Below are 27,927 nucleotides of genomic sequence, written 5' to 3'. Positions count from 1 at the left end.
GAGGAACCTTACAACCGCGCAGGCGCAATGCTAACCGAGCGACCCAGCAATTTACAACTGCACGCCTGCAATCCAAACTGAGCGGTGATCCTGTGCGCTCACTTCCCCTTGCGCGCTCGGCTGGGTTTGCGCGCAGTGTTAAGGGGGCGTTTTTGTCACTTTGGGGGGTGGTGTTCAGGGGTGTCTTTGTCACTTGGGGGCGGTAACGTTTCTGGTTTATCTGATTGGCCGAAATTTGCATGTCAAATCCAGCGGGATTTTTATTTTTTTAGAGCAGCGGGTGGCTTGAGCTGCATGCGACTCTGCTTCTTATTGTATTTTCTATATACCGTACTTTCACAACCATAAGGCACATTTAAAAGTCTTAAATTTTCTCCAAAATGTACGGAGCGGCCTTAATGTGTTGTGTGACTTCGGTAAAGAGGACCTAGGAGAGAACAGCTTGAGAAGGGTACGGAGAGAGGTGAGGATGTGAAAGAAGACACCCCCCCCCCCCCCATAGTAAAAAGGTGCAGATATGTTCGTAATGCAGAACAACTTCGTTTTGGAAACCCTGGTAATGCAAAGAGAAGCGATTATGAAGCACAAACTGCAAGTTATCAGCTACTCGGAGGAACATGGGAATCTCAACTCAACTCAGCTCTCAAGTCAAGCTCTGCTACAGCTTCAGCTCCAGCCTTCAGGTCAAGTTCTGCCTCAGCCCTGCGCTTCTGCTCCTGACCTCAGACCAAGCTTTGGTTCTGTTCTGCACCAGCCCTTTGGCTCAGCTCTGCCTCAGTCCAGCATTGGCTCGGCTCCAACCCACAAACCAAAATCCACTCCTGCTCTCTGGTTCCAGTACAAGTTCCAGTTCTCGGACTCAGCCCAGCCAATCTCTCAGTTCTGCAAAGTCTGTTAAAAAAAAACAACTCTTTGACTAACCTCTGTTGTTGTGTGCCTGTGTCCCCTCTTACAGATGTGGCATCTGCATTGACCGTGAATAATATATACAGTCAGGACCATAAAAATTTGGGCAGAGACACATTCTTTCTAATTTAGTTTCTGTACATCACCAAAGTGAATTTTAAATAAAACAACTCAGATGCCATTGAAGTGCAGACTTTCAGCTTTTATTCCATGGGTTGAACAAAAAGATTGCATAAAAATGTGAAAAACTAAAGCATTTTTGAAAAAACAATCCCTTCATTTCATGGGCTCGTAAGTAATTTGACAATTGACCTCCATGCTATTGCATGGGCAGATGTGGGCAATTACCTTGTTATGTCATTATGAGTGAAGCAGATAAAAGGCCTGGACTTGATTAGAGGTGCTTGCATTTTGAAGATTTTGCTGTGAACAGACAACATGCAGTCAAAGGAGCTCTCCATGCGGGTGAAAGGAGCCATCATTGAGCTGAGAAAACAGAAAAAAAACATGTGAGAAATTGCTACAGTATTAGGAGTGGCAAACTCAACAGTGTGGTACATCCTGAGATAGAAAAAGAAAGCACTGGTGAACTCAGCAACTCAAAAAGACCCGGACGTCCATGGAAGACAACAGTGGTGGATGATCGCAGAATCTTTTCCATGGTGAAGAGGAACCCGTTCAGAACAGCCAACCAAGTGAACAACACTTTCCAGGAGGTAGGCGTATCAATATCCAAGTCTACCATAAAAAGACAACTGCATTAAAGTAGATCCAGAGGGTACACTGCAAGATGCAAGTGTGACCGAATGCCCTCTTATATTCACGCCCCAAATGGAGACTGGATTTGGTAGTGGTTAAAAATATACAATTTATTAAAAACTTAACACAAGTTCCATAAAAGAGACATTTACTGTATACTCTGACAGTTGGACTGTGCCTCAATGATGGTGGCTGCCTCCAAGGACTCCTCAACCCCACTACACTGGTGGGTAGCCAACTAACAACACCAAGGGATATCGCCAATCCAACCCTAGCCAGGAGGGACCTGCTCAGGGCCCAAATACACAAACAAACACAACACCAAGGTTATAATAGTTTCGGATTTTTTATTAGTTTTAGTTTTTATTTCGTTTTGAATTTTTCTTTTTAAATTTATTTAGTTTTAATTAGTTTTTAGAGGCAGCTTTACTAGTTTTTATTAGTTTTTATTTTTTTGAAATTGCTTCGTTTTAGTTTAGTTTTTATTAGTTTTAGTGTTAGTTTTAGTTTTTTCTTTTTTTTTTTTTTTTGTAAATTAGGATATTTATCAGGTGCATGATTCAAAATCACCAGAATAAGTATTGTATAATAAAAACTCAATCAAAGATACATTTTGAAACACTTATTATTCAGAGGACACAAGGACAACCATCCTTAAATCAAAATACAACAGCCGATGACAGCATTACGTTATCTGCTCTCGCTTCTTTTTCGGGGGAGGGCGGGCAACAGGCTAGCTTGTCTAGGTACTGTTGATTTGCATTTTTGCGTGCGCTTCTTAAATGTACTTTAGGTTCGTAGGGTTTTTCCCTTTGAGGAGCGTTCCACAAATTTTGTCTCCTGCTTCGACTACAAGGCACTTATTTTTGTTTTCGACGCTGTTATATCCAAAAAAGTCCCAAATAGGACTCTCCCGCTTTCTCCCAACTTTTAATGCAGCCATCACGCTCATGTAAATGTCTATGACCACGCTAGCCGGCAGTGTCTGACAGACATCATGTGACGTCACAGTCAACGTGATGCCGTAAGGGTCAGATACACAGTAAAATTATCAGCGTGAAGTAAATAAACTTTATTTCAACCCAAAAGACTTATGTATTAACAAAGACGAAAACTAAGTCTTTTTTGGGGTTAATATTATTTAGTTTCAGTTCGTTTTATTCACACAACAAACAGTTTTAGTTAGTTTTCGTTTTTTTAAAAACTCTTGTTTTTATTTTTATTTCAGTTAACGAAAATGTTTTTTCAGTTCTAGTTTTAGTTTTTTCGTTCGTTTTCGTTAACTATAATAACCTTGCACAACACAACCCCAAACGTGATTAAAATAAAATACAAAACAGAGGAAGTGCACCTGAGCAGGACACAACTACTTGTAGGCTGAAACAGGGGTCCCCCTTACACAATGCTACCAGCTACTGAAAGGAGGAAGGGAGAAAGCAGCCACCCCCAGCCAGGTCCAACAACAAGAGACTAAAAGTTTAAAAAGGATAAAAACAAGGGTGTCAAGTTTGATTAAAACATTAAAAGCAAAACAGCAGTGGCAACTCTGCTGGAAAAAGACAAATAAGTTAGTTCTCCCTGGGACAAACACATCCTGTTTACAAACCCTTATGTTACCTCTCATGCCCGAGGGTCAGAACTCATTCCACCACCTGTTAGTATAAATACAGTTTGAAATGTTGCAAACTCAAATGCTTAAAAACTTTAGTAAAAGGACTCAAAAGCTTAAAAACTTTAGTAAAAAAGGTCCACATGTCAAGCTCACCCACCAAAGTCAAACCAGCATCTAGCTGGGACTTCCACAGCTGCTATTTATCAGCCTCATGGGCCAATCACAGCTCAACAGACAGGTGCTGGCCATGAATGTTAACCTATGGTACACCATGAGGGACAAACTACCACCCACAGCCCTGCCTGTCACATTTACCCCCCCCCCCCCCCCTTTTTTTGTATCCGTGCCCCATGGATGAAAAAACAAAACATGAACAAATCTACCTACTTAACACCATGGTCGAAAAACGGCTGTAATGCAACCGTCTTGCCTAGTTACCTGGGAGTTTGTAGCCCCATCTGCCCGATTTAGCACTGATGCTGGGAGATGATGCAGGTTTCTATGTCGTCCTGCTGTGGCGCGTGTAGTCCTCCTCGGACCTTCTGGGTCAGCCCCAGTGGGTACCATTGGAGCTAGGAAAGGTTCTGTAGGATGGACGCACTCTTCTTGAGCTGTAGCATTGTCCACAAGGTCACTTTGAAAGGGGATTTGTACTTTAGATGGTTCAGGTTGGCCTCCTATGGGGTCAAGCATGACCCATGCACCCTGGTTGTCCTCCCACCCACTAGACTGCATTCTGGTTACCTGAGGCACTGCCTGCGTGTGAGGCAGCTCTGAGGCCCGATCCACATTGGTCGCCTTCATCATGGTTCGGTGCACTTGACGAATCCTACCCAGATCTTGAACGGGTGCAACTGAGTACACAACTCCATCTGGTGCAGGGGCCTGTATTACCTTATGTAAAATAGGACTCCAGGCATCCTGAATCTTGGTGCGACCGCGCACCAAGATTCCAGGTACACTAGCTGCCCCTCTGCCAATGGATCACAGAGGGTTTGTCGGTCATGCCGGTCTTTGCGCTTTAGTGCAGCTGCCTGTAGACGTTCCCTGGCACCATGGAAGGCCACTGCAAGTCGTCGCTGGTGTTCTCGCACCCAGTCAGTCACTTGCCCCTGTTCGGACTCTTCTATCCTGCCCAGAAGGAAATTGACAGGCAGTTGAGGTTCTTGACCAAACATCAAGTAGTACGGTGACTCACTTGTCAACTGATGAATAGTTGTGTTGTAACAGAACACCAATTGCGACAAGTATTTTGGCCAGTGTCTTTTCCTCTCTGCTGGCAGTGAGCGCAACAAGTCATGCATTGTCGGATTGAACCGCTCACACCGCCCATTTCCCTGGGGGTTGTATGGTGTAGTCCGGGATTTCTGCACTCCGTACAGGTTACACAGCTGACTGACAATAGCATTTTCAAAGCTGCATCCCTAGTCGGAGTGGAGGCGAGTGGGAACCCCAAAACGGAAAAACCACTCCCGAACAAGGGCGCTGGCCACCGTTGTGGATTTCTGGTCTCTGGTAGGCACTGCCTGTGTGAATTTAGAAAATACATCTGTCATTATCAAGACATGCTCTCTCCCGTCAGTAGCTGGCTCCAGAAGGGTAAAGTCCACTGCTAATATCTGGTTTCGGCGGGAAGCCAACAAATGCCCCATGGGTGCACTGAGTTTTGGGCTGAGAGGTCTTTGCCTTACTAGCTCAGCTGTGTGTTCAATCCCCTGGTGATTATGGTCATCATGCAGCTGCTGCAGGACTTCTTCTTTGAGGCACATAGGCAACAGCAGTCGTAGGACCTCCTCCCCTCCATCTGGCCGCTATACCTTGCGAAAGATTAAACCATCCTTACTTGTGATCTTGTCCCACTGCCGTAACAACAGTACTCGAAGCGGTCCTGACAGTTTGTCCCGGGCACTGGAACTTGGGGCTTTCTATGCCTTCCAGAATTCAAGAAAGGCACCAATAGTTGGGTCTGCTTCCTGTAACAATTTGAGATCATTTAGAGTATGTGAGGGAAAAGCAGAGACAGCCGACTGGGACATGCGGCTCCTGTTGAACAGCTTGATGTATAGCAACCGGGACTGCTACTCCTTCCAACATTGACCCAGTACTCATCCTTGTCATTGCTGTGGGTGGCTGCCTAGACAATGCATCTGCATTTGTATTAGCCCGCCCCGGTCGATATCTTATATCATAGCTGAATGCAGACAGCTCAGCCATCCAACGATGCTCAGTCGGCCCCAGCTTGGCTGTTTCCAAATGACTTAATGGATTGTTCTCAGTCCACACAGTGCAATGCTGGCCCCACAAATACTCCCTAAACCTTTCAGAAACTCTAATTTCATGGAACTATAGTTTTTCTCTGCTGAGCTGAGGCTTTGACTGGAATAGGCGATGGGTCTAACCCTGCCATCCTGCTCTTGGGACAAAACTGCTCCAAGGCCTGCATGGCTTGCATCCACTTCCAAAATAAATGGGAGGTTAAAATTGGCAAATGCCAGGGTGGGTGCACTCACCAGTCTTCTCCTAAGCTCATTGAAAGCTGCCTCACATGCATTGCTCCAGTGGCTGCCCAGTGGTGGTTCTTTTCCTTCTGCCTGCCAATTCAGCAACCAGGCGATGTAATGGCACAGCCAGCTTTGAAAACCCCTCCACAAACTGCCTGTAATAACTGGCAAATCCAAGGAAGGACCGAAGCTCGGAAACAGTTGTGGGGTGTGGCCAATTGGCCACAGCTGACACCTTGGATGGATACTCCTTCACGGGAGACCAGATGGCCAAGGTAATTAACCTCCTTCCTGAAAAAACAACACTTTACCAGCTTAACTTTTAGTCCTTCTTTCTGCAGTCGACTCTGCACCCGATCCAGATGATTTAAGTGATCCTCCACATTGGAAGAGAACACAATAATATCATCCAGATATAGTAGGAGTGATTGACAATGCTCTGCCCCAAACATCCTCTCCATCAGCTCCTAGGGCCGACTCCCACAGCTGCTGTTTATCAGCCACATGGGCCAATCACAGCTCAACAGACAGGTGCTGGCCATGAATGTTAACCTATGGTACACCATGAGGGACAAACTACCACCCACAGCCCTGCCTGTCACACAAGCCACTCAGAAGCCTCAAGAATAGGAAGGCTAGATTGGACTTTGCTAAAAAGCATCTAAAAAAGCCAGCACAGTTGTGGAAAAACATTCTTTGGACAGATGAAACCAAAATCAACCTCTACCATGGCAAGAGAAAAGTATGGAGAAGGCGTGGAGAAACTCCTGATCCAAAGCACACTACATCATCAGTAAAACACTGTGGAGGCAGTGTGATGGTCTGGGCGTGCATGGCTGCTGGTGGCACTGGGACACTAGTGTTTATTGATGACGTGACACAGGACAGAAGCAGCCCAATGAGTTCTGAGGTGTTCAGAGACAAACTGTCTGCGCAGATCCAGGTGAATGCAGCCAATCTGAATGGGCGGCGTTTCATAATACAGATGGACAACGGCCCAAAACATACAGCCAAAGCAACTCAGGAGTTTATTAAAGCAAAGGAGTGGAAGATTCTTGAATGACCAAGTCAGTCACCTGATCTTAACCCAATTGAGCAGCATTTCACTTGTTGAAGGCTAAACTTCAGACAGAAAGGCGCACCAACAAACAGCAACTGAAAGCCACTGCAGTAAAGGCCTGGCAGAGCATTCAGAAGGAAAAAACCCAGCATCTGGTGATGTCCACGAGTTCAAGACTTCAGGCTGTCATTGCCAACAAAGGCTTTTCAACCAAATATTAGTAATGACCATTTTGTTTTCAGTTATTTCATTTGTCCATTACTTACGAGCCCATGAAATGAAGGGATTGTGTTTAAAAAATGCTTTATTTTTTCACATTTTTATGCAATCTTTTTGTTCAACCCATGGAATAAAAGCTGAAAGTCTGCACTTCAATGGCATCTGAGTTGTTTTATCTAAAATTCACTTTGGTAATGTACAGAAACTAAATTAGAAAGAATGTGTCTCTGTCCAAATATTTATGGTCCTGACTGTAGAAGTGTGTTTCTGTGGTCATCTGCTGTGCTTCAAGTCTGAAAGCAAATTTAGAGATCATTTTATTTTTTTATTTATTGTGCGCGATTTTATATTACTTGTTTTGGTGTATAGAACTTTGTGTTATGTTACATATGAAAAGTGTTAGATAAATAAAGATTGATTTCATTTAATTTGAACAGATATCTACACCATATTTATACTCCGGCCATATGTGCTGCACAACATGCGAGAGGAAGTGTTTCTGTGGTCAGCCGCTGTGCTTCACTGCTGAAAGTAAGTTTAGAGATGTGACAAAAGGCAAAAAGCCTAGAAGACAGAGAGGGGTACAAAGTTGAGAACATTCAGCTTCATGATGAAACCTCAACTGCTCTTCACACTGATGTGTAAGTCTCTCCTTTGAGTTTTAGTATGAACTATAATCTAGAGTTACCTTAAACCAGAGGAGCAAACATTGATATATTCGTGTTTTCTTGTTTCCACAGATTTTTTTCTGGTGTTGGAAGCAAACGGTCAGTCTCTGAGTTCAGTGTAGCTGCGATCTTTACATTTTCTGTGATTTGTTAACAGTAAAATGCTTTGAGGATGTCATTTACAGATGAATGTGAGCCATTAAGTGTCATGTCGTCCTCTGAAATTTCAGATCTTTCTCCGGCCAAACTGACGGTGGATGTAGCCGTGATCACAGAAACCGATTTGGTGACATTAAAGTGTCAGATTCCATCTTCAGCTTCTGGATGCACTTTCTTCACTCCAAGTGAAACGTTCTTTGAGGGCAGCTGTCTGCTGAGGCTGACAGGAGCTGAACTTCTGAATCTGACTAAAAGAAGATCTCCTGCTACCATTGAAGTTAGATGTTTTTACACAGAGAAGAGAGGAGCTTTCAATTTGACATCTGTGGACAGTGATCCATCCATCATCGAGATAAACAGTAAATTTTTGTGTTTTTAAAGTTGCTTAAAATATATTTAATAGAAATGTTGTGTTGTAGGTTTTTTGCTGAATCCAGCTGAAAAGTTTTAATGTGATCTTTAATTTCCTTTATGTCATTTTCAGACCTTCTTCCTCCTGATCTGAGTGTGAATTCACAGGCGATCACAGAAACAGATTCAGTCACATTAAACTGTCAGCCTCCGGTGTCTGTGACAAAATGTAATTGGCACTTTAAGGGAAAAAAGCGTGCCGAACAATTCTCCTGTTCTAAGACACTGACTGGAGCTGAGCTGTTAAGAATGGCGAGTCAAAGTGTTCCTGCTAAAGTTCAAGTTTGGTGTACTTACCTTAATGGTCATCAATCTCCAAAAAGTCAGCGGATGACCATCACTGTCCAGTGTGAGTAAACACAACTGCTGTGGTTTAGCAGTGAAAGTGGAGAGAATGAGTTAAAGTCAGATTTGATCTTCTTAAGGAGGAACATTGTAAGAAAAATCTGCTTTTTTATTTTCAGTCAGAGGTTTCAGCCATGAAATGTGTTTTTTTTCAGTTCCTCCTCCTGAACTAAGAGTGAATCCGGCTGTGATCACAGAGAGAGACTCGGCCACGTTGGACTGTGTGACTCCATCATCTCTTTCTGTCACTGAATGTCATTTCTACTTTGTGAGAACAAAAACTACCAGAAGCAGCTCCTGCATGCAGACGCTGACAGCAGCTGAACTTCTGTTCCTGTCAGGACAAAGTTCACCTGCTGAGGTTCAGCTGATGTGTTTTTACCCTGTGGAAAGAGACGCAAACTCTCTGTCTCCACACAGCAATATCAGCTCCATCCACATAGGTGAGTGATCAATCAGGTTTTTTTAACAACAGTGTATGAATGTGATCACTTGTACAGTTCTGATAATGTTGTAGGTCCTTTAGAAAAGACCTTGACAACAACACAGAGTACGTTAACTCACAGAGAAACCTCGGTTATCTCAACAACAATCAAAGAAATCATTTTAACATCAGCACCTGTCAGCTCAGGAAGAACCACGGGTAGATCATTTCTTACATCTCTGACATCTGTGAATCATCAACCAGCTAACAGACTTAAGCATTAAATATGAAAACATGAATAAAAATATCATCTATATAAAATGCTCCAGTTTATTTGCTAAGTGCTAGTTTGTGTTTTAACCCATGAAATGTGTTTTTTTTCAGTTCCTCCTCCTGAACTAAGAGTGAATCCGGCTGTGATCACAGAGAGAGACTTGGCCACGTTGGCCTGTGTGACTCCATCATCTCTTTCTGTCACTGAATGTCATTTCTACTTTGTGAGAACAAAAACTACCAGAAGCAGCTCCTGCATGCAGACGCTGACAGCAGCTGAACTTCTGCTTCTGTCAGGACAAAGTTCACCTGCTGAGGTTCAGCTGATGTGTTTTTACCCTGTGGAAAGAGACGCAAACTCTCTGTCTCCACACAGCAATGTCAGCTCCATCCACATAGGTGAGTGATTAGCTAATGTGTTTTTTTATCTGCCTTATTTAAATATGGAAATTGAGAGGTTCAGTTACACTTTAATATTTGTATGATAAAATTTTCTTTCAAAATTTCAACTGTGACTCCAGCAGACTGTCGATCCAGAGGTGAGACACACATATAACAGTTGTGTAAAATATTTGATACAAGCAGCTGAATGCAACATTTTTCTATAATCCAATAAATATAATAACCGACTCACCAAAGAGCTCTCGTAGTTCACTTTCTACCTCTCTGACATCAGGGAATCCCGTTTCAACACAACGCTAACTCTAATACAGTCAACCTTTACAGGCGGTAAAATGTTTCTTAATTTACAACAAATTATGTAAATAGTGTAGTACTTTTTCTAAGAACAAATGGTTTGATTAAATATGTGTTTAGTTTTCAAAGAAACAGTTGTGTTTGAGGCTTATAACTGCTGTACGAGCTGAGACACTTGTGTTTCTGACTGACTTCAGTCAACTGTAACTAAAACTAGTCTTTTCACTAAAACAAAGGATTGACATTAATAACATTGTTGTTTTTTGCTCATGTTTCTTTTTGAAACAACAACCCTTTTCCCTTTTCAGTCTTCAGCTTGGTCCTGGTAATAGTCAATCTAGTTTATTGAAATGCAGGTTTAACTTCTTTAGATTTTTTTGGTCAAAGTGCCTTTTGGCAAGAGATGGTGACAAAGACTGTCCTCAGTTGCCAGATTCACTCAGATCATTGTGAGACTAAGTGCTAGAGTAAAGAAAAAACAAATGAGCATTTTAAAGAGCTTTGAACAAACACAGAGATAATAACCAATTGCAGTTAAGAAGGATAGACACTCGGCAGCAGATTATTGACGGACTCAAGCTCAGGTGTTTAATTTTATTTTTTCTTTTACATGTTTTCTTCTCAGAAAACCAACAGATACATCTTTCCAACAGAGAAGAGTGGAAAAAGCTTTTAGCCTTGCCAGGTGCTGTGGTAACTGTGGGCGTTATTATACTGGGATTGACACTCTTCTGGTCCAACAGAGAAAGTGGTAAGAACAATGATAACTCCTCTAACCTTTAAGGAGAAAAAGTTGCTGCTCCTGCATCTGCTGCTTTGTGTCATGGTCTACCAAAGCCCCTGACTTCTCATTAGTCTGCCAGCTTGGTAAATTTGAGCTCAAGTCCACATGACTGCAAAAATATAAAAAGTATTCCACCAAGTTTCTGAGAGAGTTTCTATAGTTTTTATAACATGTCATCTCTTTTAAACCAATGAACAAGGCAGACTTTGATCATTTTGCGTTGCACATGAATACCAGCTGGATGGTTCAGTTGGCTGGGTAGGAGTGTTACTTTGTTTAGAACTTCAGAAAATGCATTTTTAAATCAGTTAGATAAGTGGTTTGCTAAGTTTTTCAAGAAGGTGAGGTATTAATGTTTTCACTGTAGATGTGTCATTTTATGTACGTATACTATGTTCTGTTGATAGAAAATACACACCATTTCTTTTCTCTTCTTCCTCAGATTTCCAGAGGAATGTTCTGGTAATGCACACATTTGCTAATTAAGCATTTATTTATCTATAATGACATCAGCTAAATTGGGCCACTTTTTGGTTAATCGCTTGGGAAACTGAGAAAAAACAATGTATAGCATTTGATTTTGTTCTTAATATTAATAATACTTGTTTTTAATGCTTTTGAGTTGCATTCAGAAGATAGAATTTTATTGTTAAAACGCTACAGTACGGTGGCCAACAGGGCTCACACTACATACAAAGGAAACAACGCAACGGCATTACCCGAAGCACAACAAAGTTACCCTAAGCACAACGAAATTACCCGCAACACAATGACATAACCTCAGCAACAGCATTAACCTCAGCACAACTTAAATGAGGATTTTTTGTTTCCTACCGGTGGAAAAAAACAATTCAGTTACAAACTACTCGGTTCGATGGAGTTGTAGGGCCACCAAAAAAAGTAAAATTACGAGATTTGAAGACATAAATTTACAAGAAAAACTTTTGTAATTTTACAAGATTAAAGTGGAGGTGAGCAGCCAGAGCATCAGCAAGGTAAAATGTGATTAGGTATAATGTACCACTCAAAGTGCAGAGTTAAACGGACATGTTAAGCTTTATAATAAAATTATATTACACCCCTAATAAATATGTATACAGTATATATACACACCTCATCCTGGATAGTGGCTTCTATGCTCACTAGTTTCGGACCTTCTTCCTTGCGGCTAGCATACAGTCTCAGGGTGCTGGATTTGGGATGGAACCCTCCATGCATGGTGAGGAGCTTTCGTGTTTTAACATCCGTGGTCTGTATGTCTTCCTTTGGCCATCTTATTATTCCTGCAGGGTTTCTGATAACTGGCAATACGTAGCTGTTTATTGCCCAGGTCTTATTTTTGCAGTTGAGCTGGCTTCTCAGGACTTGCCTTACTTGTAACGATCATTTGTTAGTCTGTTGTGTTTTGTTTGATAAATGTTGATTTAAAAAAGTTTATTTTGAAGGTAATTTTATTTTGAAAATACCAGAAGTGCTTACCTTGCTTAGCGCAAATTGTATGGACAGAGAAGAGAGACGCTGGAAGCAGAAGCACCACGTTTGTATGCAAAGAATACCAGATGTGGATGAGAGGACACTAAGAGTAACTCGCATCTCGGCATGCAGCCAACGAGGTGATTTATTTATTTGTTTAACTGTCTGTTTACAATGTATGTTCGTTGTCAAAGAAGTTTCTATTATGTTTGTATGTGCAGTTTTCACGGTGGATTTGGAGAGACCAAATAAACCGTTATGAGAACCATTTGCGTCTGTAAACGCCTGGTGTGGAGATACATTACTCGTTGGAGGTATTTAGCTGTTGCTAACACTCGCTCTTAGCATATAGCTTGATGTCATCCATGTAGAGGAGGTGCCTGATGTTGGCCCCATTTCTGAGTCGGTATCTATAGCCAGTCTTGTTGATTATTTGGCTGAGGGGGTTCAGACCTATGCAGAACAGCAGTGGGGACAGAGCATCACCTTGGTATATCCCACATTTAATGGACACTTGTGCAAGTGGCTTCCCATTGGCTTCAAGGGTGGTTTTCCACAGCTGCCGGTGCTGTCCAGTTCTTCATACCTGAGACTCTTTCTTGGATGTCTGCCACTGTGATGGATACTGGATTCTGTTCAGGGAGGTTGCTATGTTCTTTTCTCAGAGAGACCAGCCATTGGGCATTGCTGTTATGTGCTGCCTCTTTCTCCCATATGTTTTTCCAGTACTGTTCAATTTCCAGCCTAGGTGGGTCTGCTCGACTGTTTTGACAGTCTATGACTACTACGACTATGATTACGACTATGAGTTTCTCCTTTTTTTTTTACATTTTTTGATGCTGGTGTGCAGCGGGATTTTTGTCAAGGTTTAAGTGTGCCGTGGCTCAAATAAGATTGCACGAGGGGAGAAGATAACTTGGAGCTGCAGAGGATGAGTACAGGTAGAGAGGCGGGGGCGGGGCTTAGACTCACTGCTTATGAGTCCAGACCCGCAACAAACTAACAGCTGCTTCCTAATAAAAAATAGTTGTCACGCATAAAATTCATTTAGTTTATCGGGTTTAATGGATTCAAAAAAAAGAATAGAAAGGAGTCTGCATCACGGTGAATTTGTTTCCATCGTCTCCCTCATCTTCACTCTGGGTGTTTGACAGACAGAAAAGTTTATTCGAGGTTGTGGAAAATGGAGAAAAGATCAAAGGAAACATCACGCTAGTAAATAATTAAAATAAATAAATAAATAAATATCCTGACAACATTTTGAATTGATACAAGTATCGCCAAATGATCTATCTCAATGTATCGGTAAAACCCTTATTTTCTAACCCCCCTAGTGTTGCGGCTCCCTGTGCTTTCATTTCTGTGGGAAACTGATCCAAATGGCTCTTTGAGTGGTAAAGGTTGCAGATCCCTGGTCTAACCGCATGTGAACCATTTTACCAGATGGCCCGATTTAGCTGATGTCTCCCTAAGTCTTGTTTAAATGACATTAATATTTCCTTTTTCTCCTTCTGCTACATGGAGAATTCACAAAATCCTGATGGAGGACTGGTAACTTTTCACTTTTTTGTCAGATATTTCTCCAGTTTATCTAAGTTTTCAAGTGTCTAAAACAAAAAAGTAAGAAAACAAACAAACAACATAAGGAATTGTTTTTTCTTTACATGCCAAAGAACTTCAACCCAGGAAACAATGAAACCTTCAGCTTGGTCACCTACCTACCCGTAAATGTTCATTCTACAGGTGAGCTGCTGATGTTAAACCTAAGAAAACAAGCAAAACACAATTTATTCTTTTCAAGACTGCCGCTCTTTACCTTAAAGGGGATAACATGAGTACAAAGTTTAAGGAAAAACAGACTAAAATTGTTAGAGAATGTATATAGTAAATTCTGTTCAGTGCTGCCAGACAGTGTTTTACAGCCCAAAAGTCATCTGAAAACCCCCGGACCCAGCAAAAAACCCTTTTATGGCTGTGGACCATAGGGAGTGGTGAACGGACCCTACCCGCCACATAAAAAACGTCTCTTAATTTCGGCGTGGTCCTCGAGGTCTTTTAGGTGGGCCCAGATGTCTGTGATGCAAAGTTTGCAATGAACCTTACTCTCATCGCTAATTGATGGTAACTGAAGGTCACTGTTGCTTTTCCACTCCTTTCTCTAACTTTTCCATATTGTGCTCACTTTGGCATTTTTGCGCTAGACTACCACTGTCTCTTGCTTGTAACTAGCTGGCTGGCAAATGACCAAAGCCTGCGCTACATTCAAACAACAATCCTACACTAGATGACGGGTGCAGCGCAGAGGTCTGGCAGCAGCGCGATTGGAGAAGGCGTGGCCAGAGTTCAAATATTTCAACTTTGGCGTGGTTGTGGTGTCAACAAATCAGGGACTCAATTTTTTTGGTGCTCGAGAAACGCGTGCTACTGGAAAACACTGCTGCCTGGACAGCTGTGTCAGAGGGCCGACTCCAGATCGAAGAGGCACGTGGGGCGATCCAGCCCTCAGTAAACACTCCAGTGGGCCGGAGTGGTCTTCTGCCGGGGACTTGACGTTCTGTGGGGCAAGTAGCGACTTTGTGATGACAGACAGAATTTGCACTCAGTGTATTTAAAAACGCATGTGCAGTGACGTATGTATCAGAAGATGTTTGATTGGCCGTTCTGCCAACGTCAATCAAATCATGTACTTCTCAGTGAGGATTGTGATTTGCAGACGCATTTTTTAGAAATATATTCTGATATTTTTGATTATTCATCTTTGCTGGCCTGTGATCTACCTTCATGTCCTTGAAGATCAACCGGTCAATTGCAATATAGATATATACATATATACATACATACATACATGTCCCCTGTTCTAGACAGTCTGTCGCAGAGGCCATGACCCCGTTTCTGGAGGAAGCTTCAGATTTAACTCCAGTTAAACTAAAATGATTTTTTTTCTGGTATTTTTTCAAAAACGAATTATCTGTTTTTTTTCTTTCAGAGTTTGTGCCAGTCCAATCAGAGTGAATCCGCCTTTACGTTTCCAATGAGTTTGCTGCAAAGAAGATTGAACAAATCTGAAGAGTCCATATCCATGTCTGATACAAAATGCATTTTTAAAAATTGTAAAAGGAGTTTGTACTTTAAATGAAAAAAAAAGCTATTGTACTTTTTACCATTGATGCTAAGTTTTAAACATATAAAATTGCAACGTCTCATTTGAACTTCTATTCGAGTCAATATTTGTGTTTGCCGATTAGATTCAATTCGATTTTGGTTCATTTTAAAGGATATAATTCAATCAGATGTACTGACCTAAGATCGATCCCGGACATCTTGAACCAAAAACCAGTGTGACTGAGGTATAAATACTTGTAAAGCATTTCACAACTTTATTACGGTAAAATGAAATACACTACAATTTCTGTGTACTCTATTTTATTTTACAGTAATAAAGCTTTAAAATAAAATACAATACAGTGCATAAGTACTTTATTGTATTTTTTTTTTACAGTTTTACTACCCTAGAATGAAAAACTAGTTACTGGCATCCAACTGCCAGTAGTTATTGTAAATGTTGCGACAGTAATTGTACTGTACCTTGTTTTATGTCTCTTTTACGTATTTTCATTTCCAGTTTATTAACATTAAAATAAATATGGTAAATAAAAAGTTACTCTGGTTCTCTTATGACAACTACTGTCACAAGAACAGGCAGACGGTTGGTTCCAAATCTAGCTGTTACGGTTTCTGTTTCTTTGCCCTTGTTTAGTGGTTTGTATGTTTCGAGTCTCTAGCCTGCCGTATGCAGTGGTTTTGTTTTTTGTAGTTTTGTTTATTAAAGCCCCGTTTCCCCTGCAACCTCCTGCCTCCTCTCCTCTCTGCGCCTGGGTACTCCCTCATCCTGTCCCCGTAACATTATGGACCAGCCATACCAGTACCCAGCAGAGGGGACCTGTCTCTGGTGGACCCCTGGCTCTTCCCAGATCTACAAGGACTTCAAGGGGAGTCCCCTGTTCGGAGTCGCCTAAGAGGGGGGTCGTCGTCATCACCGCCGCCCCCATTCTGAGTCCTCCCCTGTTTCCTGGATGCAGCAGGACGTTCTCCGGCATAGGTCCTTCCTGGACCCCCTGGACCAGGACCTATGGCTCTGGGAGGACTTAATCCTGGAGGAGGAGGAGGGGGCCGCGACCCAGTGGACCTCTGAGTGTTTTCAGCTCCCTGCCTCTGTCTTCAACGAGAGTCTAGTGGCTGTAAGAGGGGGCCGCCGTCGTCGCTGCCGCCGCCCTTCTCGGTGTCCCGTCGTGGACCTGGAGGCACCCCAACCCGTTCCGGCTCCGAGGAGGGTTCCGGACCCACCACGACCCGGTCCCGCTCCGAGGGGGGTGCCGGACCCACCACGACCCGTTCCTGCTCCTAGGAGGGTCCTGGACAGGGGGAAGGCAGACCCTGCGGAGGGGTTGAGGAGGCGGAGTCAACCAATCAGAGAGCAGGATTCGGTAAAGTTAGAAAGAGCTTCACAGCTTCAGATTTCCTGCTTCAATAACTCTTCTAATAAACGTTCAAATGTGACAGCAAGTATCTTAATCATTCTGTATCGACACAGAAAGTGAACTACAAATGCATTTCTAAATAAAAAATTCATTTTTTTCCCTCTATTTTAATGAGAAATGATCTCTTCGTGCTTTAAATGCAGACATGTAGCTAGACGGCTGTCATTGGCCCGTCAGCAGGAAGATCATCTTTGTTGTAGCAGGACAATAGGGCCAGGGCTATTGAGCACCTTTATTATAAATCGTATGGATTAACATTTGAAAAAATATATTTGATTAGATCAACGTGTTCCCTGCAGCTGTCGCGGACCCAGGCGCTGCGACGGCACAGTCGCTCAGCGGGATCCTCTTTCTAACTTTACCAAATCATCTGAGTGCTTCACTCTGATTGGTTGACTCCGCCTCCTCTAACCCTCCCTCCCCCCATAGTTTCATTTTTTGGACACATATCAGTTTTGACACAAGTTTCTCACAAAGAATGTGTCAGAGTTCAAAGCGCAGTTGTAGCGCACTTGCGATTTGCGCCAGCAGATTCAGTCACACGCAGAATCACATTTGAGCAGTTGTAATCACAGTTTTGAAGTTGTAACTCTAAATGAACACATGAAAATGGGAAATTTCTCAGTTCACAGCAGAAGATTTTTACTAAACAATGCAGATTTTTGGTGCACAAGTTTTCACATTCTATTTTACAAGTTCTCAGATCAAATCTACAAGTGCGTTCTTTTTGGAGCATATTTACCTTGATAGAGTCTGGGCAGACGGCAAGCAAACAGAGCAAGGGTCAGAAGACAAGGTCTAGATACAACACTCGGTTATGAAGACAAAGTAGCACAAACAATACTTCACATTGTGCTCTGCTCAATGCAGTACTTCGTCGGTGTGCGACAGAAGGAAGTTGAGAGTGAATGTGGAAAAGAGTAAGGCGATGAGGTGTACGAGGTTAAAGGGTGAACGTAGATTGAATGTGGCATTAAATGGGGAGTTGTTGGAAGAGGTAGAGTGTTTTCAGTATTTGGGGTCGTGTGTCTGTGTGGATGGTGGAATAGGGGGAGAGGTAGAGTTTAGAATGAACAAAGTAAAAAAAAAAAAAGATAATGCATTAGGTTGATTTAATTCGATGCTGGCTCAGACCAATGTGGTTTTAATTATTTTAATAGAAGTCGATTAATCTATTAATATTACACCCCTATTAAACATTGTCAGGTTTTCTAATGTCTCCTTTTTCCAAACAATGTCAAATGAATATGTACATAAAAATGAATACTAAATAATAAAAGTTATAGTGAACCTTAGAATAAATCATGGTTCCATTTGTTGAAAGCTGAAACAGCAGGGTAACTTTATTTTCCCCACTTCTCACTTCTTCTTACCTTTATCATTGGTGACAACAATGTATCTTACAGGTGAGCTTCCAGAGCAGATGTCTTTAACTACTCTAGAGAGATCAACAGGGAGTGTGGGAGAGAGGTGGAGAGGCATGTGTAAGCAGGTTGGGATGGGTGGAAGAAGGTTTCAGGTGTGATGTGTAAGCAATGATTGTCATCAAGAATGAAAGGAAAAGTGTTAAAGACTGTGGTGAGAGCAGCCATGTAGTTGGACCAAAGATCTGTCTAAGGACACCAGAAACCAAATTGTTGACCTGCACCCGGCTGGGAAGAATCTGCAATAGGTAACGGAGGAGCATTTCAAGGTCCTGGAGTGGCCTAGCCAGTCTCCAGATCTCAACCCCATAGAAAATCTTTGGAGGGAGTTGAAAGTCCGTGTTGTCCAGCGACAGTCCCAAACATCACTGCTCTAGAGTAGATCTGCATGGAGGAATGGGCCAAAATACCAGCAACAGTTTGTGAAAACCTTGTAAAGACTTACGCAGACAGCCCATATCAAGCTGCAATAGCAGTGGTGACTAAGGCTTTAGGGTGACCGCAATCCGGTCACTGATGTATGGGGGGGCGTTAAAAATACTGGTTGTCATTCTGCACTACCAGTATGGCCACACTCACTATCAGCTCAATAGTGAGCACCTGTGAGACTCAGCCAGACACTTATTTAACTCAGCCAGCTTGCATTCCCCTCCCTTTCTGGTGTCCTTAGACAGATCTTTGGTCCAACTACATGGCTGCTCTCACCACAGTCTTTAACACTTTTCCTTTGATTCTTGATGACAATCATTGCTTACACATCACACCTGAAACCTTCTTCCACCCATCCCAACCTGCTTACACATGCCTCTACCAGGGGAAGAAGCTGTCCCAGCCAAATGCCTACCACAGATCAGTCCATGTCCAGCTAAGTGGATGCGTCATTGACGTATGTTGTATCATCAAAGTCAAGTCAAAGAAAACTTTATTGTCAATCTCTACAATGTTTTCACATGCATAGAAATTGAAATTCCGTTTCTCTTCAAAATCCGGTGTAAAACAGGGAATCTAACTTAAAGTTACTGAATAAATAGAATAAGACGAACCAATAAGGAGACTTTAAAAAGAGAAAAAAAAGAAGTGACTGTAAAAATTAGAAAAAATAAAATTACTGTAGTATAATTATTCATTTTTTTCATTTTTTTTCATTTCAGTGCTGATGAGGTAGATGATGTGTGTGTGTCAGAGTTCACCAGGACAGGGGGCAACGGGGGGGGGGGGGGGGGGGGGGTGGCTGGGAGAGAGTTCAGCTTCCTGACAGCCTGGAGGAGAAAACTGCATTTAATTTCAGCTAAAACTGACTATGCACCTCATCTGTCAACTTAAATAAATTGATGCCAATAGAGTTTGGTACCGGTAGTTTGATTTCTGAATGTGGATAATAAAACTGCCTGCTGTGGGCTTGTAAGCTCAGAGTGGGATCACATCTTAAGAAAGCACTCCACCACCTGGCTCTCCCTTTAAACTTTATGCAGACTCTTATGTGATTTATTCTTTTCCCACTGCACACTAGGCTTTTGGTGTCCTGAGCAATCTGAACTTGGAGAGGCCTTCCACGGCCACAAATTAATCGGAAAATTTTCTAGGTAGAATCCACATTTGTTTTTCTTACACTTATAAATGAAACTTCATTTACACATTCACTGGTCACCTGTCCAACTGCTCGTTATTTCTAATCAGCCAATCGGATGGTAAGTTAACCCTAGTGTTATCCTAGGCACTTTAACATTGGGAGTTGGGTCATCTAGACCCACTAGACAGTGCTCTGAACCTTTTTTCTTCAATGATTTGTGATCTTCACTGGTGTCCATGGATTACATGAAATCTTTCCACCTTTATCCACCTTTGTCATGGTAGGGAGAACACGTCAGTGTAAGAGTGGGGTCATCTAAGACAGCACAAGGGTTAAACTAAAAAAGAAAGAACCTGCATAATCTGCGTTTGTTTTTCTAATGCTTTTAGGTCTTATGGTTTTTGTCTGCATCTTATTGCCTAAATACAAAGTGTCCTTCCTACGAGTGGGATAGGACACCTGGTAGCCCTGTGACCCCAAAAGGGACAAAACAGGTTCAGAAGATGAATGAATGAACTTTCTGAATTCAGTTGTTAGAGGAATAAATAATGAACAAATGTACTGACTTTTAAAAAAGAGCAAACTTAACAAACCAATTCACAGTTCTCTGAAAGACAAAGAGTTCGAAACCACATTATCAGGGCTGTGTCTTATACTCCGGCCGTGTGGGCTGCACAACATGCGAGAGGAAGTGTTTCTGTGGTCAGCTTCTGTGCTTCACTGCTGAAAGTAAGTTTAGAGATGTGACAAAAGGCAAAAAGCCTAGAAGACAGAGAGCTGTACAAAGTTGAGAACATTCAGCTTCATGATGAAACCTCAACTGCTCTTCACACTGATGTGTAAGTCTCTCCTTTGAGTTTTAGTATGAACTATAATCTAGAGTTACCTTAAACCACAGGAGCAAACATTGATGCATTCGTGTTTTCTTGTTTCCACAGATTTCTTTCTGGTGTTGGAAGCAAACGGTCAGTCTCTGAGTTCAGTGTAGCTGCGATCTTTACATTTTCTGTGATTTGTTAACAGTAAAATGCTTTGAGGATGTCATTTACAGATGAATGTGAGCCATTAAGTGTCACGTCGTCCTTTGAAATTTCAGATCTTTCTCCGGCCAAACTGACGGTGGATGTAGCCGTGATCACAGAAACCGATTCGGTGACATTAAAGTGTCAGATTCCATCTTCAGCTTCTGGATGCACTTTCTTCACTCCAAGTGAAACGTTCTTTGTGGGCAGCTGTCTGCTGAGGCTGACAGGAGCTGAACTTCTGAATCTGACTAAAAGAAGATCTCCTGCTACCATTGAAGTTAGATGTTTTTACACAGAGAAGAGAGGAGCTTTCAATTTGACATCTGTGGACAGTGATCCATCCATCATCGAGATAAACAGTAAATTGTTGTGTTTTTAAAGTTGCTTAAAATATATTTAATAGAGATGTTATGTTGTAGGTTTTTTGCTGAAACCAGCTAAAACGTTTTAATGTGATCTTTAATTTCCTTTGTCATTATCAGACCTTCTTCCTCCCGATCTGAGTGTGAATTCACAGGCGATCACAGAAACAGATTCAGTCACATTAAACTGTCAGCCTCCGGTGTCTGTGACAAAATGTAATTGGCACTTTAAGGGAAAAAAGCGTGCCGAACAATTCTCCTGTTCTAAGACACTGACTGGAGCTGAGCTGTTAAGAATGGCGAGTCAAAGTGTTCCTGCTAAAGTTCAAGTTTGGTGTACTTACCTTAATGGTCATCAATCTCCAAAAAGTCAGCGGATGACCATCACTGTCCAGTGTGAGTAAACACAACTGCTGTGGTTTAGCAGTGAAAGTGGAGAGAATGAGTTAAAGTCAGATTTGATCTTCTTAAGGAGGAACATTGTAAGAAAAATCTGCTTTTTTATTTTCAGTCAGAGGTTTCACCCATGAAAATTGTTTTTTTTTTTCAGTTCCTCCTCCTGAACTAAGAGTGAATCCGGCTGTGATCACAGAGAGAGACTCGGCCACGTTGGCCTGTGTGACTCCATCATCTCTTTCTGTCACTGAATGTCATTTCTACTATGTGAGATCAAAAACTACCAGAAGCAGCTCCTGCATGCAGACGCTGACAGCAGCTGAACTTCTGTTCCTGTCAGGACAAAGTTCACCTGCTGAGGTTCAGCTGATGTGTTTTTACCCTGTGGAAAGAGACACAAACTCTCTGTCTCCACACAGCAATGTCAGCTCCATCCACATAAGTGAGTGATCAATCAGGTTTTTAACAACAGTGTATGAATGTGATCACTTGTACAGTGCTGATAATGTTGTAGGTCCTTTAGAAAAGACCTTGACAACAACACAGAGGACGTCAACTCACAGAACAAGCTCGGTTATCTCAACAACAATCAAGGAAATCATTTTAACATCAGCACCTGTCAGCTCAGCAAGACCCACAGGTAGATCAATTCTTACTTCTCTGACATCTGTGAATCATCAACCAGGTAACATTTAGCATTAAATATGAAAACATGAACATGTACACTATTTATTTGCTATATACTAGTTACTGTTAAACTATTCCAGTTTCATGTTCCTAGGTCATGGTTAAATATTTTTTACTTCTATCATATTAGTAATACTGAAAAATACCTCTAGTGTTAAAGAGAGCGTGCTGTTCTGCCAATTTGATGTCTTAAGACTTTTTGCTTTCATTTGTCTTCTGGAAACAGCTGTCACTGAAGAGACTCATGCCACAACGACCTTACTTTGGACGTCTAATGTGATTTCTGCGACTCAAATCAAAAGTGAGTTTTGTAAACATCTCATAAAATGAAACAAGCTTCAGCATTTGCATTCACTGTCTTTTAGCATAAATGCGTGTTTTGGGTTTCCGCGGTCAGAACCTTCACATTCGTGTGTGTCAATTTTCTGGATCGATGTACGAAACACGAGCCTATTGAACACACTGAAGGTTTACCAGTTGAACTTTGACGAATCAGGGACTTGGATTTGGTAGTGATGTATGAGTAAGCAACAGTCCAGTGTGAATACCCGCATGGAATTATATACAAGGAATTATATATGGAATTATAAATGTTATAAATTGGGATAGAGCTGTTAAGGAAATGGCCTGAAGCAAGATTCACAAGTTTTTCTCCGCTTCAACATTTCACACTAAGCCTCTTTCAACCGTAGGTACTTGCACTGGTATAGGGTAGCCACAGTGTGAACACCATATGCTAGAAGTACCTTCAACTGCCGCGTTTAATGTGTTTTTGAATGGGGATTACATGCCCAGTGTGTACATAGCATTTACATGAAAATACACACACATCGTGCTATGTACACACTGGCTATGTGATGCCTGTACAAGAACACGTTAACCCTTGTACTATCCTAAGCTCTTTAACATTGGGAGTTGGGTCATCTAGACCCACTAGACAGTGCTCTGAACCTATTTTCTTCAATGATTTGTGATCTTCACTGGTGTCCATGGATTACATGAAATCTTTCCACCTTTATCCACCTTTGTCATGGTAGGAATAACACGACAATGTAAGGGTGGGGTCATGGGATAGCACAAGGGTTAAAAAGCAGTTCTTGAGTGCGCTTTTAGCATATGGTGTTCGCCATGTTGCAACCCTATACTTTTCTTTCACAGGTCTTATTCGATATATGAAATAAATAATTCCATCTGGGTACAAACCGCAATCATCAATTTGTCCTCCGCGATCAATTTTCAAATGGTTGACAGTTCCGTGACTTAAAGAGGACGCCATCCATTAGTCACTACCAAATCCAAGTCCTTACTTGGTCAACTTTCAACTGGTTTAATTTTCAACATGTGTTCAATGGCTGCGTCTTTTGTGCCTAGAGCCCAAACACACACAATTCCTTTGTGGTTTTTTGTGTGTAAATGTTTCCATTGAATTCATTAGAATTATACTTCCTGTAAGTACACCTTTTTCAGTTGGTTTGGACCCTCTGAAAGTAAAGTGAAACTGAATCTTTGTGGGCATGGTTTCCTTCCAGAAACACAACAGGAATCTGAATCAAACTGGAAACGCATGTTGTACACGTTTGTGATCGGACCGGGTTTTGGAGTTACAGTGGGAGTCGTCTTACTGGGAGTGACACTTCTCTGTTCCAAAAGAAGAAGAAGTAAGACCTGTACTTTCTCACGACTCTAACAGATTTCTGTTCCTAAGACCACAAGGGTTTTATATCTTGATGATGTCATTGGTCACTGATGGCTGTTTTCTTTTTTCAATAATTTTCAGAAAAATATGCCACAAAGAGGTAAGGCATTAGTTACTGTGCTCGGCTCAACCACAGGTTCAAGGTAAACCCTACCTGCTAGGTAATTTGGCATCATCTTGCTAGACTTATGTATGACAAACTAAATAAAACAAAAACAGAATTAATTCTTCTTAAAAAAAAAAAAACTACATTTGGGACCTTTAATTAAGTTGTTGTCTAAATCTATTTATTTAGTTACAGGGTCATCTAGAATTTGAAACACACGTACGCAGGCATGCACGCACGCATACACGTGTAACAAGGCAAACAAAATGAAACATGGGGATGCAGGAACATAAAAACAACACTCCCAGAAAAGAAATAGAGCAACAAATCATTGTTTTTCTTTTTCTTAAATCAGTTAGAATTTTTTAGTTTTTTTCATTTTAATTACTTTATTAAGAATGTTGTTTATTTGGTAGAATATGAAAAATCATATTCTATGTGTGTTTAAAAGCATTTACATAAAAAAAAAAAACAATTTAAGCTATTTTTTTTTAACTTTATTTATTTATTTGTCAAGACCTGTACTTACTTTGGGGTTGCATTAAAGATTTCTTTGATTTCTCTCTTCACACAGATCTAAAGTTTACTCTACTGGTAATGCACACATTCATTGACCCAAGAAAGATTAAAGCTTTACCACTGATCATCTTTAACTTGATTTGATTCTATTAACAGAGATTTTGTCTGATCTGATTTCAGCTGACATCATGGACACGAGGAATAGTCACAGCGAAGACCAGGAAACGGCTAAAGTTAGTATTTTATTTATTTATTTATTTTGAATGTGAAAGTGGACAAATCAGTAACTTTACACTTTATCAATCCTCTCTTGTCTTCAAAACCTAGTTCACTGCAGGTCCTTATCATGAAATCACAACCTTAGGTATGAACAACATTTTTCCTGCAGTCAACTGTCCAGCTGGTGAGTTCACATGTGAAGTGAAAGTTCTCGCTCTTCCTCTAACGGCACATGGTTTTGTTTTGAAATCACTAATCACTCAACGCTCTAATGAGTACTACATTTATCATTGCTTTCTTTGTTGGCTTTCATCAACAACCACTTTTATTTTTCACACACTTTGAAATAGCATTCCTCACTTTAAATTAGGGATGGGTATCGTTAGGGTTTTAATGGTACTACTACTCTTATTGATACTGCTTATCGATCCGGTATTTTAACGATACTCTTATCGATACTTGTTGGGGACGAAAAATAAATAAATAAATTAAGAACATATCGTGTTCTATTTCCTCATCATGCACCAACATTGTTTTTTTTTTTTTTTGTTTTTTTTTTTAACTTGTCCTGTCCAACAGCTAGGCAAACAGATGAGAGCTGAGGGCCTCTTGTGTTGGACATATTTTATTTTAACAAGAGGGGTTATTCATCTTCAGACAAACCAAAGGTATGTCTGAATAAACCCCTTTTGTAATTGAGGCCAAACTTTATTAATTTCAATCATGTTTGAAAATCTTTGGTGTTGGACCGGACGGAAAAGGAAAGAGGGGAAGAAGAGAGAGGGACGTTAGAGAGAGGGGGGGGTAGGAGGGTGATAATAGGAGGGGAAGGGGGGTAAGACCATGAAGCAGCATAGAGCAGACAGGTTTACTGGTTGTTTATCGTTACGGTACGGTTCAAATGTAGTACAAAAAGGGCGGGGCCTGTTCACACACACTCAAATATTATCAACACACCTGCTAGCCGCAAAAAATGTCCACATGTCAACATGCACACAAGACAGATAGTGTTCACGAACGCATACCTATGCCTTTAAACCAACTAGTGTGAAATCTTTCATTCATTCAATCATGCAAACTATTAGTGCAAAGGTGAGCTAACACCTGTGTTCAGGTGAGTGTTTATGTTCTTCTAAAATGGATGGTGAAATGTGAAAAGAAGGAGGAGGAGCGCCCAGCCACCAACATTGTTTTTTGACAAAACATTTTACTTTATAAATTTTTCAAACTTGAAAAGTAAAACACATGAAAAAAGAAGTTATTTAAAGAAAAATAAACAGCAATGTTTTACATATTGCTGTCATGATGTAAATACAAACCGCGACACTGCGACTCCTGCTGCTTTATCAGCGTGGTGATCAAAAATCCCACACCGTCACAGCTTTAGTTTATATCTTGTGGGCCACAAAAAAAAAAGCGGCTTCTCCAGTACCGATAGCAGAACCGTTTAGGTCAGATCTTACCGATACTGCGGTCTTGAAGAATGTTGCCCCGGGGCTCGTTTAATACCGGGGGTCGGTACCCATCCCTACTTTTCATGTTTTTTAAATTGTATTGATTGCTAATCTATTTTACACAGAGTTTGAGTGGAAAACGGACCAGCAGTCCCAAAATGAAAGTGTAAGCAACACGCAAACCTGTTTAGTCTATTTGCTGTGAACAAAACAAGCTACAAGTTTAAGAAGCTGTTGATGCTTCTCTGTCATCAGTCAGACGTCTACCACGTTTATGCCAGCATCGCTGAAGAGGATTCTGCACCGGCACTCAGAGATGTTATGTACCACAAGCTGCAGTCCCACTGACAAACTTCTACTCTACGTCTACCGTCCAAACAGCAGAGGAGTGTGTGTTAATGTAAAAAAAGAATCCACAGTTTGGAAGAGTAAAGGAAGAGTTTGCAATGCTTGAATCTCACGATTGACAGCAATGTTTATCCTTGTTTCCCCATTTACATCTTCATTTTCTTTGCCTGGGCTGAAATCCAGCTCAAAACCGTTCCAACATTGCTCACCACTTTTGTTGCACCGGTAATGTCAGGTTGGGGGTGTGAGGGGGCTGAAAGCTAGCTGGAGAGTTACAGCAGAGTTAGCCTATGGATGACAGGAAGTTGAGCAGGCTTACTCTGGCTTACTCTGGTTTACTCTGCTCTAACGGTCCCACCCACAGCTCAGAGATGAATTTCTGATGAAATACTGCAGCTCTGTAGAAACTATTTTCTGGAAAACAAACACAGGTTTTTTTGGATTTTGGCAAAAAAACAAAATAATGATAAAAAGGCCCCTGGGAACACTTTTACAATAATAGATCAAAAGACGAACTGTGATTATCATGACATGTGACTTTTCTCTCCTTAAAGCATTTTGTTTACTCACCTTTGTGTTAATTTGTCTTTTCTGCCTGTTAAACCTTCGCTGCAGTTTGTTGAGGGAAATACTGGTTTAGGCGTAAATAATAGTAAATCTTTGTGCCTTTTCACGATGCTGAATTTATTTACAAATCTGTCTGAACATCTTGACTAAAAAGCCACATGTAGATTTTATCACCCAAATGACTGTCATTGTTTTGTGTACTGTAAAGGTGGAATTGTGCATCCAGGTATTTGGTGATGATTAAAACAAAAAGGTAAAAACCACACTTCAAAAATAAATAACCTTAAATACTGAAGCTCATCTTCTTCTTCCTCTGTCAAACCTCTCAACCACCAAAGAAATCAGTCTCTTCAAATTTGATTACATAGTAATTTAATATTATTTACCATTTTAGCCTCTTTTTTTTGGACATCATCCACTTTCTAAAGCTGCCTATTCCTGCTCATAGTCACCGGGGTGCTGGGGACCACCCAGCTACTGTTGAGTAAAGGCAAGGTACAACCGAAATGCTTTGCCTGTCCTTTGCAGAGCCACACAACCACACGCATTCACATTAACCCCCAAGAGACAATTTAGAGTCGCCAATTAACCTAAGAAGTTTTCGGACTATGGGAGGAGGTCAGAGTGTCCCGAGAAAACCCACAAACACGCACAAACAAACTCCACAAAGAACACCCGTTCAGGATTTGAACCAGAGCTTTCTTACTGTGAGGCAAACGTGAGGCT

The 27,927-nt window shown here is 41.3% G+C and overlaps 1 protein-coding gene across 10 annotated transcripts; it reads left to right on the top strand.

The window, feature by feature from the left end:
- The first annotated feature begins 7,397 nt into the window (after positions 1 to 7,397).
- Positions 7,398 to 27,496, top strand: LOC101158268 (uncharacterized). Of its 10 annotated transcripts, none has more exons than XM_078947963.1 (15): positions 7,398 to 7,698; positions 7,798 to 7,824; positions 7,956 to 8,243; positions 8,369 to 8,644; positions 8,796 to 9,083; positions 9,449 to 9,736; positions 22,129 to 22,245; positions 22,519 to 22,593; positions 23,822 to 23,950; positions 24,070 to 24,088; positions 24,669 to 24,688; positions 24,794 to 24,846; positions 24,941 to 25,016; positions 26,412 to 26,452; positions 26,542 to 27,496. In XM_078947963.1, exons 1-15 carry the CDS (start codon positions 7,665 to 7,667, stop codon positions 26,632 to 26,634), a joined length of 1,824 nt encoding a protein of 607 aa, XP_078804089.1. In that variant the 5' UTR covers positions 7,398 to 7,664; the 3' UTR covers positions 26,635 to 27,496. The 10 variants fall into 10 exon arrangements, with proteins under 10 accessions (XP_078804089.1, XP_020558742.2, XP_020558741.2 ...); XM_078947958.1 differs by having other exon boundaries at positions 7,399 to 7,698; positions 22,129 to 22,290; XM_078947959.1 differs by having other exon boundaries at positions 7,400 to 7,698; positions 22,120 to 22,290; positions 24,941 to 24,977.
- The last annotated feature ends 431 nt before the right edge of the window (positions 27,497 to 27,927 follow it).

This window comes from Oryzias latipes, chromosome 5 (assembly GCF_053564925.1).
Source record: "Oryzias latipes strain Hd-rR chromosome 5, Olatipes_Hd-rR_3.1".
In the NCBI taxonomy this organism is placed as follows: Eukaryota; Metazoa; Chordata; class Actinopteri; order Beloniformes; family Adrianichthyidae; genus Oryzias; species Oryzias latipes.
This window is presented reverse-complemented; position numbering and strand designations above follow the sequence as displayed.